Below are 16,337 nucleotides of genomic sequence, written 5' to 3'. Positions count from 1 at the left end.
TCCTTCGTTCTTGCTCTCCGAGCCAACGGTAACACAGAGAGCGTAGGAGAAAGAGAGAGAGAAAAAAAGCTGTTCCACAAGTTGGAGAACGCGCCCAGCAGGAGTACAGTCCTAGCCCTCACGTTTTTTGAGCGTTTTGGGTGTCGGCTGAGGCGCGGTGCCGCGAAAGTCGCAGGGCTCAGTGAGTGCCAAAGCGCGCCTTCCGGCTCGCGCAGCGTTTGATATATCCGATGGCGGGTAAAAATACAGTTCGATAAAGACGTGCGAATTTCTATCCTTTTACAAAGGATTTTCAAGGGGAGAATTTACGAGTTTGATATAGCGGAAAATTCGGTATATGTGGGTTCGATATATCCGTGTTCGACTGTAGTTCACATTAAATTCAGCCATGAAGTTGGAAAATTGTGGTAACAGTAACGCGTAGTCCGTGCCACTGCCTTCAATTTCTTTTTTTTTTTTTGTGTGCACTGGGAGCACTTTTTAAAAATAAAATTTCTGCTTCCGTACACTTGCTTATGCCCACATAACATAGTTAAAAACAAGACAATAGGATATTGAGTGGACACTCAATATCGTATTAAGTGTCATATTGAGTGATTGCCCAGCTGCCGATGACTGCACGCAGTTGAGGAATGCTGTTTGTTCCAGGCTGTTCGTTCCTGCACAGTCTCTCTTCTGAGGAAAGACATCATTGCTAAGCTGCACCTGCTCGACGCTCAGCCTCAAGCCCAGCTGGAGATCCAGGTCATTGACGACGAAGACGGCTTCATTTTGTCGAAGGACAACATTGACGAACTGAAAGCTTACCTTGATCGAGTAAGTTGGAATTGGAATTTGAATATGCTTCACCTCATAAGTGTACATTCGTACAGTAATTCAATGTTGCAGTAATCCTGCTCACATGTTAGGGAGTAAGTTCTCTTGTATGGACCAAGATGATTGTCTTGAATGCATTGGGATGACATGTCGTAATATCTCCAAAATATCTAGGCCCATGGATCTTTGTTGAACTGAAGTGCTCTCAACTTAATAGAATGCGTTGCTGGGTGAGTTGGTGCATTGTCTGAAAATAAAAGCGGAGCGCTAAGCTGAAAATTCGGTATATGTGGGTTCGATATGTCCGTGTTCGACTGTAGTGAACTCTTCATGTCTCTTGTGTCCAGTCTTTTTTGCGCTCTGCTTTTATTCTCAACTTAATCATAATTTTCAATATAAAAATTGCACGTATCTAAACTTCTATAGAAGAAATACCGTATTGCATGAATTGCACCTTTTGCACGATTCTTAAAATATCACTCCAGTTTCTGGAAAATTCTACTCGTGTGTTCCACACCCCTTGTCATGCCCTTCAGCGCACAAGGTAGATATGAGGAGGCTGTGTGCAGGAAGGTTTGTGCAGAAACTCCCGAGCTGTCACATCATAGAGTTCATTTTGTCAGGTTTGCTGGTGCCCGTATGTAGTTTCTCTCTTCATCACAAGGCAGAAACGGCATGCAATTCACAAGGCAGCTGTGCTTTCTGTTCCTTTTCTGTCCCTGTGAAGTGCCACAGTTTTTGCCTTGTGATGACCAGCGAACTACCGTAGGTCGTGTGTCACTTGCTTCGTCCTTGTTTGCCGTAGCCTTGCTCTCAAGTCGGTTTAGCGTTGTGGCCACTGCCACAACATTCAAATTTCTCAAACTGAATGAACTTTTTCAAATCCAAGAACAACCTACTAGGATGAATAGTGCCGTGAAGTTCTTGACCATGACTGAGAAGGCTACCACGCGAGGCCAAAACGTGGAGAATTGAGAACCAGGCAGCTTGCAGTACTACAAAGAGATGATAGACGTAACATTGAGAGACGGAAAGACAGCAGTGTGGATCAGAGGGGTAGCAAATATATGCTGGTTGTCATTAAAGGCCAACTCCGGCGATTTTTTTGGCCATGTCAAAGTAATGGTGTTTTTGTGTTCCTGAGACGCTCCTGTTACGGGCCCGATAGCAGAAATACTCGGCAAATTGGAGAATAATTTTAAATAAGCAAAAAGCGCAACACCGAAACCGAAACCCAACCGAGTGTACTGTCTACGTATGACGTAGACGTTGTTACGAACGAACCGGAAGTCATGCAAGGCATGCCGGGGACGCCGGCGCCAAGTATGAAAACTGTGACAGCCGGGACGACCAGCGAAGCGCCGGCCAAACCAACGCTGTCTGTCGCCTTGTGCACAGCAGACGCTCGCTGTAGCGGCCGAAGCGCCGACGTTAGCGGTGCCTTCGACTGCGTCACTTCCGCCGCCTTCCCAATACTGACGTCACAGACGCAATGTTGCCAATAATTGTGGGAAGCCAGGAGGGCGTTTGCAGACAATCTTTAAAATTCATTTGCAAACAATCTGCGCATGTCTCAAGCCTGTAATTTGGCATAAATGACGAAAACGTGCAAAGGAACGTACCCAGCGAATTTCATTGAGATCCATCGACCTCGAAAAATCGCCGGAGTTGGCCTTTAAGAGGAAAACATGGACCTGTCAATGTTCAGGGAATGGAAAAGTTTCGTGGAGCGACTAAATTAGGAAATCTGCGGTCATAAAATTGAATTGTCTTGCACAGGACAGGGTGGGACCGAGATCATTGGGAGAGGTCTTCGTCCTGCAGCGGACAGGCTGGCGATGATGATGTAGACAGTCATGTGCGGTGTTCATGTCGTTCAGTGTCGGCCAACCAAAACACTTGTGGCATGTTTGCACCTTCCTTCTACTGGCATCACTTACGCAGCTTTCCCCATGTTAGGGCCATGTCTTTCTTTACTTGTTTCAGTGCAGCAAAGAATAGTGAAAGAACGAACTATCAGGACTAAAACAAAAGAGGGGGCAAAGAGTCCTTTGGCCCTTTTGGCCATTTCTTCCTATTTTAGCTCCGTGGGAAGTTTGAAAATGCATTGCCATCTTGCCCAACCTTCAGCACTGTGTCACAACTGTTGGTGGATCATCACAGTGCAGTGCAAGTTGTAAAATTTTGCCAAAAGTCTTTTCGGGTCTTTTAGATGTAGACTGTGTTCCTGCTTAGTCATCAGATATTAATAACAAAACGTTAGCAGACAGCAGTCCAAATGTTGTGGTGAATGGTTTTGGAGCTTGAAGACTGCTTACTAGGCCTTTTCTCGGTGTGAAAGGGGTCTTATCTCGTTTTGCCTAAGTGTGTCTCACAGTTTAAACGTTCTCTTTAATGATCTACAGTAGAACCCCGCTGATACGTTTTTGAAGGGACCGTAGGAAATAAACGTAAGAGATGGGAAACGCAAGAGCCGAAAAACAGGAAAAACGACAAAATATTTAGTGGTACAGAATTTTATTGCAATTAGAGCTGTGCGAATAGCAAAATTTTGGGTGCGAAGTGAATTCGAATAAAGGTTCAGTGCAAATCGAATAATTTTCGAATACATTGAAGTGAAATTACAGAAAAAAGTTGCAGAGAATCCCTAAGTATGTTCTTATGAGATAGCAACATGAAAGCGTTTCTTTTTGCTAGGTTGATGAAGCGCTGGCACGGGGTGGTGTTTCGTAGTTGTCTTATCAAGAATGAGGCAATGTGGAGGCCGAATTCTATTTACGTACATAATTTGGTGCAACCAAAGTGTTGCCGACAACACTTTACAGGTTATAGGCAAAGATGCCATTTCCTCAGCCTCCTCTTTCAACTTCTGTGGATGCCCAACTGATGTGGCGGACAAGGGTGTGCTCCCTTCAAGTCCAGAGTTCCAAAGCTGCCTTGTAGACGTCAATATATAAGAACATCTGAAATTTCGGATGCTAAAAAGCTTCGGCTTCTGATTTTTCGGACTTCCTGCCCGGATTTCAGGTCCAAAACAGCACTAATTGAGCCCCCACCTCTGCCACATCTTTCATCTCCATGCTGGAACCAGCGTTTTCTTGAGTTAATTCATTTGCGACCATAGCGGAGCTTGAAAGGCAGCTTTGCCGCAATACGGGGGTGTGATGAGGTGAACATATTGAAAATCTAGGGACCACTTCGAATCGGACGTTGACTACGTCTTGGCTAAGTTTGACCGTAACGGAGCTTAAAAGGCACTTTGCTGCAATACGAGAGTGTAATGAGGTGAAGAATATTGAAAATCTGTAGGGGTCACTTCGAATCTGACGCTGACTGCGTCTTGGCTTAGACCGTAACGGAGCTTGAAAGGCAGCTTTGCCGCAATACGGGGGTGTGATGAGGTGAAGCATATTAAAAAATCTGTAGGGGTCACTTTCAATCGGACGTTGACTGTATTTGTTTTTGGGAAGTTCGAATAGTAAAATTTCAGTGCGAATCGAATAGAAAACACTATTACAAAAATATTCGAAATTTCGAATATTCGCACACCCCTAATTTCAATGCTTACGAGCAGCACGAAAATTGGCGCGCTTAGCCACGATCTAGTCGATGGTTAGAAACGCGGAGCTGGGGACGGCCTCATCCACAGAATTGTAATGAACGTATGTGATTTTTTTAACACCAACAGCTGTAGGCATGAAAGAACTAAGCACACGCAATCATGACCAGCGCGGCGAGTCCGACCGTAAACCGCGCGCACACCATGAGGGCTCCAACCAGCTCGAACTCCTCCCGTCCTCCGACAAATAACGATGATGATGAGTCTGCGCCAACGCGATGGCAGAAGCGAATGCCAATTTCGAAGGCCTTGCTTTCGCAAGCGATTACGTCACAGACGCCATGTTTGTGAAATACAAATCTCAAAGGCTATGCTTTTGTCAATGGTAAATGCCAATTTCGAAGGCCTTGCTTTCCCGAGCACTTACGTCATAGACGCCATCTTTGCAATACGAATCTCGAAGGCGATGCATTCGTTTGCATCAATCGAAAGATCCTGTTGCTTGCACCTCTCATGCGACTAATGTTACGGTCAAACCAGGCCAAGCTGCGTGAAAATGCCCCAATGACTGCTCTCTTCGGTAGTCACTCGGTCGGCTCCGAGCACACTTCGCGACGTATCATACGGGAACGGTCCGACAGTTACGACGTAACAGCGGGGTTCCCAATACATTTTATCCTATGATGCTGGGACCGGCAGAAAACGACGTAACAGCTGGAAAAACGCAGCAGTTAGGAACGTAACAGCGGGGTTCTACTGTATATATTTCTGTGAGGGTGAGCTGCTTTTGTGAACTGTGCTCACGGTGTTCTGGATGGGCTCGTCTTGCACTTGTAGACCGCTACCACCATCTTCCTGGGGGCCTTGCATGTGAACTGTTGTGTGCTTGCATGGTCAGCTCAAGCAGCTTGAGGAGGCTCGCCGTCGGGAGCTAGCCGACCTGCTGGACCAGCTGGCATTGTTCTTCGACAGACTTGACATCCCGCCAGAGGAGCAAGATCACATCCGCAGCTCCAGCACCGGCCTCGCACCGTCAACTCTTGCTGCAGTAAGCTCCTAATTTATTTATTTATATTCGCCTCGCAGGCTCCTGAAGAAGTACTGTTGCACGAGGAGAGGAAAGTGACAAATGAAACGGATCAGCAATTCAAATTATGCAGTTCTAGTTGTTAACAATGATAGAAAAGTTGCTAATATAGTAAAGGCTAGTTTCAGTAATAGGCAAACCAGTGCCTACTGATGATGTACAATAGTACGGTCCACTGTTAAAGGGAACACTCGAATGAGCACCTTTCATTTTGACAGCAAGTGTATAAGGAAACAATGTTCATGCATGGCACGAGTCTGTCATAAGGAGGCAGTACTGTCAACCACCAGCTGTTTTATGCGAATCTAAGCCACTATGTTTTTGCAAGAGAGTGAAATCCAAACATTCCCTGCACGCAAGTGTTCCCTTTAACAGTGAACTCGTCTGTACGCTGCAGTTACTGGTGCGGTGTGTCCAAATAAGGATAATCATGACGTCCCGGTCGCCATTCCGGATTACAATGAAATTTACTCCATGTGCAGGTTTTAGACCCAGACAATGACTTGAAAGTTAAATTAGAAACAAAAAAATTTGTTGACCTAGAAAAGAAATATACAAATCCGGGCTACAAAAAAATTTTCCACCAATTTCAAGATTTCTCAACTTTGATTTCTCACAAGAAGTGCACCTAGCAAAGAGACTGTGCACTTCTTGGTTACAATGGTACACTTCTTAACTGCAATATTTGTTCTTATCAAAGAACAAGTGAAATTCAATCTTATGAGTATTGTTTACTTCTTCTGTTGAAGGACTTTTGAGTAAAAAAAATTGCATATATGGTAAAATGCGCGAAATACCAGTGTTTCAGGAATTTATTGCTGCAGATAAGTTACACAGAGGATAATAAAACTTGTTACAACATACTATTGGCTTTCATATTCGTGCTTTCTTCAAAAAAAAAAAAAAAAATTGTGGTTTTTGCATGCACCGTTATATTTGAAAATTGTGCTGGAACTTGTGTCGCTTACGAAAAAGCGTTCGAGTTTGAAAATATTTTTCTCAAAAAGGTCATTTTGAATATTTTTTTTTAATCTCTGAAGTTGAAGTTATCTACCAACCATTGTGCATAAAAAAACGTTGCAGTATTTGAGTTGCTAACAAGTCATATTGGGTCACTGTGATGGGTATTGGACTGTAACTGTTGGACTTGAAGTGCGGTGTTTCGTTATATCGGTGAGACGTCGAAACCGAAAGCACGTGAAGTGCATCAGAGTAAGGAAAAAGAAGAGCGCACAAAGGAAATGCTGTGGACGGGGCAAGGCGTAGAAGGAAGAGGAAGACGAGGTGACTGGCTTTTGGAACGTCGAAGGGAAGACGTGCATTACCTTCGTTGCCGACTGATCGAGGTGGTCTCAAGGCAGTTGGGTTCCGGACCCGAGCCAGCAGACTCGATGGCAACCTCTTCGACCCGCAAGGACGACGCCTGCTGTACCACGTGGCTGTGGTAATGGTATCCAGGGTGCACTCGGCAAGCTCTCCATTGACCCGTTGACCGAGCTTCCAGGAAGAACCGGCCCTCTTCGCTCCTGCCCTACCGACGCCTACATCACCGACGTCTCGCCGCAGCCTCGCCACAGCACCCCGACGTCTACTTCTACCAAAACCGTGAGAGGAACATTGCTAATTTTGCCGGACTTTAATTTTTGTAGTCAGATTTGGACTCTTACTTATTCTTTTTGTATAGATACAGTTTTTTTCCCTTTCTTCATTGTACTTTCTTTCTTTAAGTTATTTTTAGAAATAATGAAGGAATGTTTTTCCACCACACGGTTTCGTTGATTGTGTCACTGAAACAATTATTTCAGTGACAGTACTTAACGTTCGAACCTAACACACGACAGATTGGCGTCCGCTACGACAGGACGAAACCGTGTGGTAAAGCGTGCATGAATTGAAGGGGTTCGGAATGTCTTCAGCAGAGTTTGTAACGTTGGGTCAGAGCATGGGTCTGCAGGGCGCAGAACTAAAAGCCTGGGTGGACGAGCAGTCTGAGAAAGCACGGGCCGATAGGCAAGCAGAGCGAGAGGCTACGAAGGAACGCCTGGAGCTAGAAGAGAGAGTCCTAGCATTGCGGGTCAAACTGGCCGAGGCTGGAAATAGCCAGGAACGAGATGCTGGTGCTCGACAGGAAAGAAACGAGTCACCGATGATGATTAACCCCCACAGTTTGATCCCCGTCTTCAAGGAGGATCGCGATGATCTCGACGCATACCTTAAACGGTTTGAATCCGTCGCTACCGGTCAGGGATGGCCGCTAGACAGGTGGGCCACCGCACTCAGCTTGTGTTTGGATGGTGAGGCCTTGAAAGTTTTTGGTCGCTTGTCCCCTGAAGAATCAGTGGACTATGACAAGGCTAAGAAGGCATTACTTCAACGCTTCCGATGCACAGCTGAGGGTTACAGGGAAAAGTTCCGGCTGAGCAAACCCCAAGATGAGGAGACAGCGAAGCAGTATGCCACGAGGCTTTTGAGTTTCTTCGACCGTTGGATGGAAATGGCCAACCGAGGAAAGACGTTTGAAGCGGTACGAGACATAATCGTTAGCGAGCAACTGCTTCAGAATTGCCACCGTCGTCTGACATTGTTTCTTCGAGAGAGAAACTATGAAACCCTTGATGGAATCGCTGAAGCCGCAGATCACTATATGGAAGCACAAGGGCACAAGAATCTCTTGGTGTCCAAGGAAAGGCCGGAAGAAGGTGCTGCAAAAGAGAAAGAAGGAAGGAGTTCTGGCAAGACGCAAGTCCGATGTTTCGTTTGTGACAGATATGGGCACAAAACATCCGACTGCCGTATGCGCTCCAAGCAACAATACTGTACGTATTGCCGGAAGACAGGGCATAATGTGCAAGACTGCAGACGCAAGGGCTCAGGCACAAAAGAAGTCGCCGGTTGTGTCTCCATGAGAAGTCGCTCCTTCAACAGAAGTCAAGACTTCAGGCTACGAGATGAAGAGCGAGGTACAAGTGCTCCTCGAAGCCCAAGTTTAAACAGCCACGACATGCCAGTCATGCAAGGAGTAATGTTTGAGAAGCCTGTATCTGTTCTACGTGACACAGGCAGTAACAGCGTGGTCGTACGACGTTCTTTGGTCCCGGATACGGCATTGACGGGTACAATGGCAACCTTACTTTTGGCTGACGGTAGTACCACTGAGGCCCTGGAAGCAGACGTACTTATCTCGTCGCCATACTTTTCAGGCGCCATTGTGGCAAAATGCCTGGAAAACCCTCTCTACGATGTCATCATCGGAAATGTGCCAGGTTCTCGGGACCACACGAACCCAGATAAAAACTGGAAGAAGACCTTGTCCACTCCCGTATGCCCAGCTCAGAACGTAAAAGGGAGCAAAACGGAGGATCTCCACTCAAGGCCCGCGGTGGTTCTCGCAAAGGCCTCAGTGGCTCGCAAAGGGAAGAGACAAGAGGAGGTAATGAACCTCATTCGGGTCTCACGAGAGACATTTCAACAGGAGCAGAAGAATGACAAGAGCTTTGAAGTTTGCCGAGCTAAGGTGGGCAAAACCTTCAAAGGCAAGGGATCAACATCCTGCTCGTTCTACGTACGTGGTGATCTACTGTACCGCTCCTACCAGTTTTGCCCTGGCAAAACGATCGAACAAGCGGTAGTACCGAAAACGCTCCGTGCGCAAGTTCTTGAGCTAGCCCACGAAAACCCGCTCTCCGGACACCAAGGCATCAAGAAGACTACCGAAAGGGTACTGAGCCCGTTCTATTGGCCTGGTGTTCAGGAAGACATCAAGAGGTACGTGAAGTCGTGTGACGCGTGCCAACGGACGTTCCCGAAAGGAAAGTTGAGCAAAGCGCTGCTTGGCCGTATGCCGCTCATAGACACGCCATTTGAGAGAGTGGCGGTTGATATCATCGGACCACTCTCTCCAACTTCACAAAAAGGCAACAGGTATATTCTCACGCTGGTGGATTTTGCCACTCGGTATCCTGACGCGATACCACTGCCAGCTATTGGCTCAGCAACTGTAGCCGAAGGGCTGGTGGAAATCTTTTCACGCATAGGATTTCCGAAGGGAATTCTATGTGATCAGGCGTCATGTTTTACCTCGGAGTTAATGAAAGAGGTAAACAGTCTACTTCAGATCAAACACCTGAGTTCCACTCCGTACCATCCCATGTGCAATGGATTGGTTGAACGGTTTAACGGAACAATCAAAGAGATGCTCCGTAAACTCTGCCAGGAACAACCTAAGTCATGGGACCGGTACATAGCTCCTCTGTTGTTTGCCTACAGAGAGGTTCCACAAACCAGTCTTGGTTTCTCGCCTTTCGAGCTAATCTATGGCCACCAAGTACGAGGTCCACTGACGCTACTTAAAGAGATCTGGACCAAGGACGAGATCGATGAAGAGACTAAAACAGTCTATGGTTACGTCCTCGACCTCAAAGAGCGTCTGTTTCAAACTTTGCAGATAGCTCACAGAGGACTCGAAATGGCTCAGCGACTACAGAAGAAGTATTACGATAGAAAGAGCGGTCGCCGTCGTCTTAAGGTGGGTGACCGAGCTTTGATTCTTCTTCCAACGAGCCACAACAAACTTCTTATGCACTGGAAAGGACCTTTTGTAGTGACAGCCCAGAAGAATGACTTCGACTACTGGATTGACGTCGGCCACACGAAGAAGCTGTTTCATATTAATATGCTGAAAAAATATGAGGAACGCCAACCGAACGTACCTGCACAGGCCTCATCGTTCGTTGTGGTAGAAGAAGACGTGACCGACAATCCTGTACCAAGTTTCACTGTGGAGAAAACTTCCGGGATTGAGAGCATTCGGAAATCATCTGCTCTCAGCACAGACCAGCTTCAAGAACTTCAACATCTCCTGGAAGATTACCAGGATATTTTTTCTGACGTCCCGGGCAAGACAAACTTGTTGCAATGTCGTCTTGAATTAACAACAACGGAGCCGGTAAATACGCCGCAGTACCCTTTACCTTTCGCCATGAAGGATGCCGTCGAGAAGGAAGTGGCCGATATGCTCAAGCTCGGCATAATCGAACCCACAGAATCACCATACAACTCTCCACTTGTTCTGGTCAAGAAGCCAGACAAGTCATATCGAGCATGCATCGACTTCCGCCGCATCAACAGTGTGCTCATTGCGGACGCAGAACCGATCCCAAGGACCGACATCATGTTCACGGAGGTGGGAAATAAGAAATATTTTTCAAAGCTTGACCTGACGAAGGGATATTGGCAGGTGCCCTTGGAAGAGAGTTCCCGGCCCAAAACGGCGTTCTCTACACAGTCTGGTCATTACCAATTTTTATTCATGCCATTCGGAATAAAAACGGCATCAGCAGTGTTTACCCGACTTATGCGACGACTCTTGACAGGGCTTCCCAACGTAGTGCACTACATCGACGATGTCCTCGTCGCAACATTCACGTGGGACGAGCACCTGCAAACGCTCCAACGTCTTTTTGATAGGATTAGGGGCGCCGGTCTCAAAGTAAAGCCACAAAAATGCGAGATCGGAGCAACCACCATCACTTTCCTCGGCCATCGTCTCGGTGAAGGAAAGATTCAACCGCACGAAGAAACGATTGAAAATATCCTTCAAGCACCTAAGCCTCGGACAAAGAAACAAGTGCGTTCGTTCCTCGGTCTAGCAGGCTATTATCGTGACTTTGTTCCACGATACGCTGAGAAGGCGCAGCCTCTCGTTGACATGCTCAAGAAGGGAGAAGCCAATCGGCTGACCTGGACTCCAGAAAGAGAAGCGGCCTTCGTAGACCTCAAGCATGCGATGTGCACTAAGCCCGTCATAAGAGCACCAGACCTTAAGAAGGAGTTTGTACTTCGTACTGATGCATCTGACACAAGACTTGGCGCCGTGCTAATGCAGGAACATGAGGGTGTCTTGCATCCAATCTCTTATGCTAGCAGGCAATTAGCTCCCCGTGAGACCCGCTACTCTGCAATTGAACGCGAATGCCTGGCTCTGGTATGGGCGGTGGAAAAATTTCACATTTTTCTTTATGGAACCGCCTTTGTGATACAAACTGATCACCAGCCTTTGTTGTACCTGACGCAAGCAAAGCATTTAAATAGCAGAGTTCTGCGATGGAGCCTTACCCTTCAGGAGTATTCTTTCCGTGTTGAATACATCAAAGGCTCAGAAAATGTTGGGGCAGATTATTTGAGTAGGACTTGACCCCTGTCCTATAGTTCCATTAGTTTGGCTGCTTGTGTTCCCATCACTATTCGCAACGTTTTTTTTTTTCCTAAAAAAACTTCTCTTGGGGGGGCTTTCTGTGATGGGTATTGGACTGTAACTGTTGGACTTGAAGTGCTGTGTTTCGTTATATCGGTGAGACATCGAAACCGAAAGCACGTGAAGTGCATCAGAGTAAGGAAAAAGAAGAGCGCACAAAGGAAATGCTGTGGACGGGGCAAGGCGGAGAAGGAAGAGGAAGACGAGGTGGCTGGCTTTTGGAACGTCGAAGGGAAGACGTGTGTTACCTTCGTTGCCGACTGATCGAGGTGGTCTCAAGGCAGTTGGGTTCCGGACCCGAGCCAGCAGACTCGATGGCAACCTCTTCGACCCGCAAGGACGACGCCTGCTGTACCACGTGGCTGTGGTAATGGTATCCAGGGTGCACTCGGCAAGCTCTCCATTGACCCGTTGACCGAGCCTCCAGGAAGAACCGGCCCTCTTCGCTCCTGCCCTACAGACGCCTACATCACCGACGTCTCGCCGCAGCCTCGCCACAGCACCCCAACGTCTACCTCTACCAAAACCGTGAGAGGAACTTTGCTAATTTTGCCGGACTTTAATTTTTGTAGTCAGATTTGGACTCTTACTTATTCTTTTTGTATAGATACAGTTTTTTTCCCTTTCTTCATTGTACTTTCTTTCTTTAAGTTATTTTTAGAAATAATGAAGGAATGTTTTTCCACCACACGGTTTCGTTGATTGTGTCACTGAAACAATTATTTCAGTGACAGTACTTAACGTTCGAACCTAACACATGACAGTCACACGTGGCCGACTCTGCCTAGTGGCCATGCCATTATGTGCTGCAAGTCCGATTCAGGTTGCTTAAGAGTTATTGTACCACAATAGTCACAGAGAATCTGTTAAAAAAAAAGAACAAATGCACTCGATTGCGTGGTGTGGCAAGCTTTGTCTTGCAAGTGGCCTCTTGGCAAGCTTGAGCAGGCAATCTGTGGTGGCGACAGGTGATTGCAACGAAGGGTGCTCGCATTGCAACAGTGCCACTTGGATTCGGCGTGAACTCCACTTGCGCATGGAAACTAAGTTCAGAGGGCAAATGCGATTGGGAATGTAACTAGGAATGCCTCGTTAATTGCTTCTCCTAGCATTCGAGAAAGTTGGGCCGGGAAGGGTTCTTTTGATGCTGCAGTACAGTCATGCTTGGTTATGTCGAGGAGGAATAGACTCTTGTTGAAAACTAGTGTTCTTTCTTCGCCAAGGGTGGACGGCTTTCCCAGTCCAGAAAGCCATTGGCTAATGCCGAGGCTCGTGCCTGGTCTACCAGGCTTCACTGATCTTCCGAGCTCTCTGCCATCGGCATTGCCTCCCACGTTTCTTTGGTGGCTTGTAGGGGTCCCGAAGCTTCGTCTTGGTTGTTTTACAGTAAAATATCACTTGAACGAACGTCGGTGTGAACTATTCAGTGGTACGAGCTTCATTCAGTGGTGTGAACTATTCAGTGGTACGAGCTTTTTAAGATCCCCCACCAAAGTGCTATTGGAGCCCATGCAACCACGCTTCAGTTTAACGAAATTGGCGCAGAGTGCATTTCAGTTCTACGAACATATTTTGTGGTACCATCCAGTGCCTCTCGCGTCATGTTGGTTCGAAATTCTCCGAGAGACTGGGCACAGGCAGCGCTTTGCGTTTTGAGGACAATGTCACCAGTGACTCTTGCGTTGATAAATGCGCTGCTCAGTTTACAGAGGAGATTGTAGCGAGCGTCCTACCTCAGGAAGAAGTGAAGAGGAAAAAGTAAGCCTTGCAGAGGAAGCACCAAGAATTCCCGCTGAAGAAGCTCTGATGTACTTGGAAAAAGTGGAGTCCTTCGCTGTCCAGCAGGGTTGTGCCGGAGAAGGTTTATGAGAGCTTAAACACACTGACTCAATTCATGACCACTGCAATACTAAGTGCACAAGTGCAGCATCCGATTACATTTTTCAAAACATGCTAAATAAGCAGAAGTTGCCATTCAAGTAAGCAGCATGGCAAATACTAAAAAAAAAGGGTTCATATTTCATTTCAACATCCAATGTTTTCTTTAGCTCCTGATAACAAGTTCCAACATTACAAGTTGTAACAAGTATCGTGGTTTTGGGACGTTAACCCCCTAACATTTATTATTACACTTGCTTCAAAACATGTTTTAAGTTTTGAGGCAGCAGCGCTATAAAAAAGACTTAAGTACAGTTGCTGACAAACTCCTTTTGTTTTCAAAGTACCCTCTTTGCATAAACTAATCTCTCCTACTTGCAGCAGTGATGGTAAATTAAAAAGCTTCGTAAGGATTGTGTTCACATTTTAATAGTACAACTTAACATTTTTGCTAGGGCACAAGTTGTACCATGTTGGCTAGTGGATGTTCAGTATATTTTCTCAAATTGTAATACTTTTGATGTTGCTCTTGTTGTGGAAACTGCTAGATCTTTACATCAATTTCAAAGAACTAAAACTGCACTTTAAGCAGGCCTATTGTATCTTTTATTTTACTTTTTGCAACTATGCAGTTAGTGGTTTTATTTCCTTGTTTTTCTCACACACTCTCTCTTGGGATTATGTGATATGCTAAAATCGTATGTATAGGTAATCAGTTGTTCATTTTGTTCTGTTGTTCTACTGTTGCCTTGAATTGTAAGCTACCATAATGGTTTTTGCACAAGAGGTCTTGGTACAGTCTGCGACTGTGAGACCTTCTTTTGTATCCTGCACATGTGTAATATTGCAGAACTTTTTGTAAAATTCTGAATCTGCGCTGTATTTAGTCTCTTGACTATGAGGTTCGCTACTGCAAGTGTTTATTAAATGTTAGTGGGTGCCTCTAATGAACAAAGTGGGCATATGTTAAGCAGGCTTGCAGCACTCTGTGCTGGCATGCCTACAAAAATGCTAACATTCTGCCACGAGTTGCCGCTCGGTTTTCTCAATGTTCTCTTGCCTTCACAGCTGCGGGCCACACTTGCCGGATACGAGCGGCAGAAGAAAGAGCGCCTGCGGGAGTTTGTCACTCGCGCCAAGGACGATTTGCTCACCTGGTACAAGAAGTGCTGCGTCCCACAGAGTCGTGTGTACCTGGACGATGACGACTCTGAAGGTGCGTGCTTTACGTCAAGTTGCCCGAAGGTTTGTTTGGTACTCCTTGCCGTGGTGCTTCCTACTCTCTGGAAAACAGCAGGTTTGGTTGTAGTAGCAGTAGTCTTCGGTCCCACATCAGCCATCACACCTTGCAAGATCTAGAGTAGAACCTAGTTGATACGTTCCCGCTTAGTACGATTTCCCGGCTCCTACGCTCGAAATCGCGAAAATTAAAAGTAACACAATACAGCTGTGTGTAATACGTTCCGTTTAATACGTTCCCGGAAAATGTGATTATTCGGCAGCAACGTTCAGCACCGCCGAAAATTGTGGTCGTATGATACGTTTTGTACTCGGAAACTCTCATTCAGGTGTGCAAAAAGGGCCCTCTCGTGTACTTGTGAAGCGCGAAGTGGCAGACAGCCGCCGCGCGGCGACGGCAGCTTCTCCGCAGTGCCTTCCCCCCCTCCGCGCTTTCTCTGCTTTGCACAATTGTCCCCTCCGCGTCTCTTGCGAATTGCTCGATCGTCTCCTCCGCGTTTTCTCCGAATTGCTCGATCGCCGCTCTCTGTCAACCACACATCGACCCGAACGAAGGCAGGCGGCGACGCTGGCCGTCAAAATCTTCAAACGGCTTGCGGCGGATACGCACATGGCGCCGCCGAATTGCCACCCGTAACCATAGCAACGCCGCCATTGTGCCCAGTGAATATGGCCGATAATTTCCCCCACACTTTGCTCCCGGAGCGCATTCGTTTTTGGGTTGTTCCGCCCGGCGCAATTCCAGTCGGCGTTAGTATTTTTCTGGCTGGGCAATTCCGCCTACCAGAAGGTCGTCGGAAGCTGCCAGAAAATATTTGTTCTGGAAGATATCTGGGAGGTTTCTGGCTATCAGACGCCAAAACGAGAAGATGCGCGCTCGCCGCCATCTTTTTGAGGACTCGACAGATCGCAGTGCGGGCGCGTGGGCACTACACCTTCGGTTGCCATTACGCCGGGCGTTATCTTTTAAAGCCCGTTCCGCTGTGCGAGATGGTGTGATTACGGGTGGCGGCGAACATACCAGCACGTGTCTCAAGTTAAGACAGAACGCAAACTGATCAGCACGAGTGTGCGACGCAGTATGCGATAGCCGTGAACGGCTGTCGCTTTCGGGGACGCTTATCACGCTTACCACTTTCGCGAGATTTCGCATATCGTGTTGTACCGTGATTGTTACGTGCACTGCGAAGAGTTGAGCTTGTTAAGCCTTTAGCGGGGCGGCAGTTTTCTTCACGGACGGGGCAATTAAGTCACACGTGATCATGCGAACGTACGTGATCGTATGCCAAATGTGTATGCTTGAGAATATCACTTCTGCTCTTCGGCAAACCTAGCCCTATATTTCCAAGCGCCAATGCAGAAAGAACTGACGCTCATGCGGCGCAAAGCTTCGTCTGCTGACACGGCGGTAGCGTTTCTTTACGTTTACGCTGGTTGTCCCATAGTTCGATTTTGCAATATTCGGGTTGGCTCGGGATTGCAATACACTTGACCACGACGTTATT

At 46.9% G+C, this 16,337-nt stretch overlaps 1 protein-coding gene across 1 annotated transcript in view; it reads left to right on the top strand.

Moving 5' to 3' along the window:
• The window catches only part of LOC119382139 (protein regulator of cytokinesis 1-like), a 144,639-nt gene that overhangs the window by 11,520 nt on the left and 116,782 nt on the right, over positions 1–16,337 (top strand). Inside the window, exons 4-6 of the mRNA XM_049412722.1 lie at positions 649–816; positions 5,274–5,423; positions 14,662–14,809. Of these exons, the coding sequence (XP_049268679.1) occupies positions 649–816; positions 5,274–5,423; positions 14,662–14,809 (466 nt within the window). The remainder of the gene's footprint in view (positions 1–648; positions 817–5,273; positions 5,424–14,661; positions 14,810–16,337) is intronic.

Source organism: Rhipicephalus sanguineus, chromosome 2 (genome assembly GCF_013339695.2).
Source record: "Rhipicephalus sanguineus isolate Rsan-2018 chromosome 2, BIME_Rsan_1.4, whole genome shotgun sequence".
In the NCBI taxonomy this organism is placed as follows: Eukaryota; Metazoa; Arthropoda; class Arachnida; order Ixodida; family Ixodidae; genus Rhipicephalus; species Rhipicephalus sanguineus.
The sequence above is the reverse complement of the archived record's forward strand: the minus strand, read 5'-3'. Positions and strand labels throughout refer to the sequence as shown.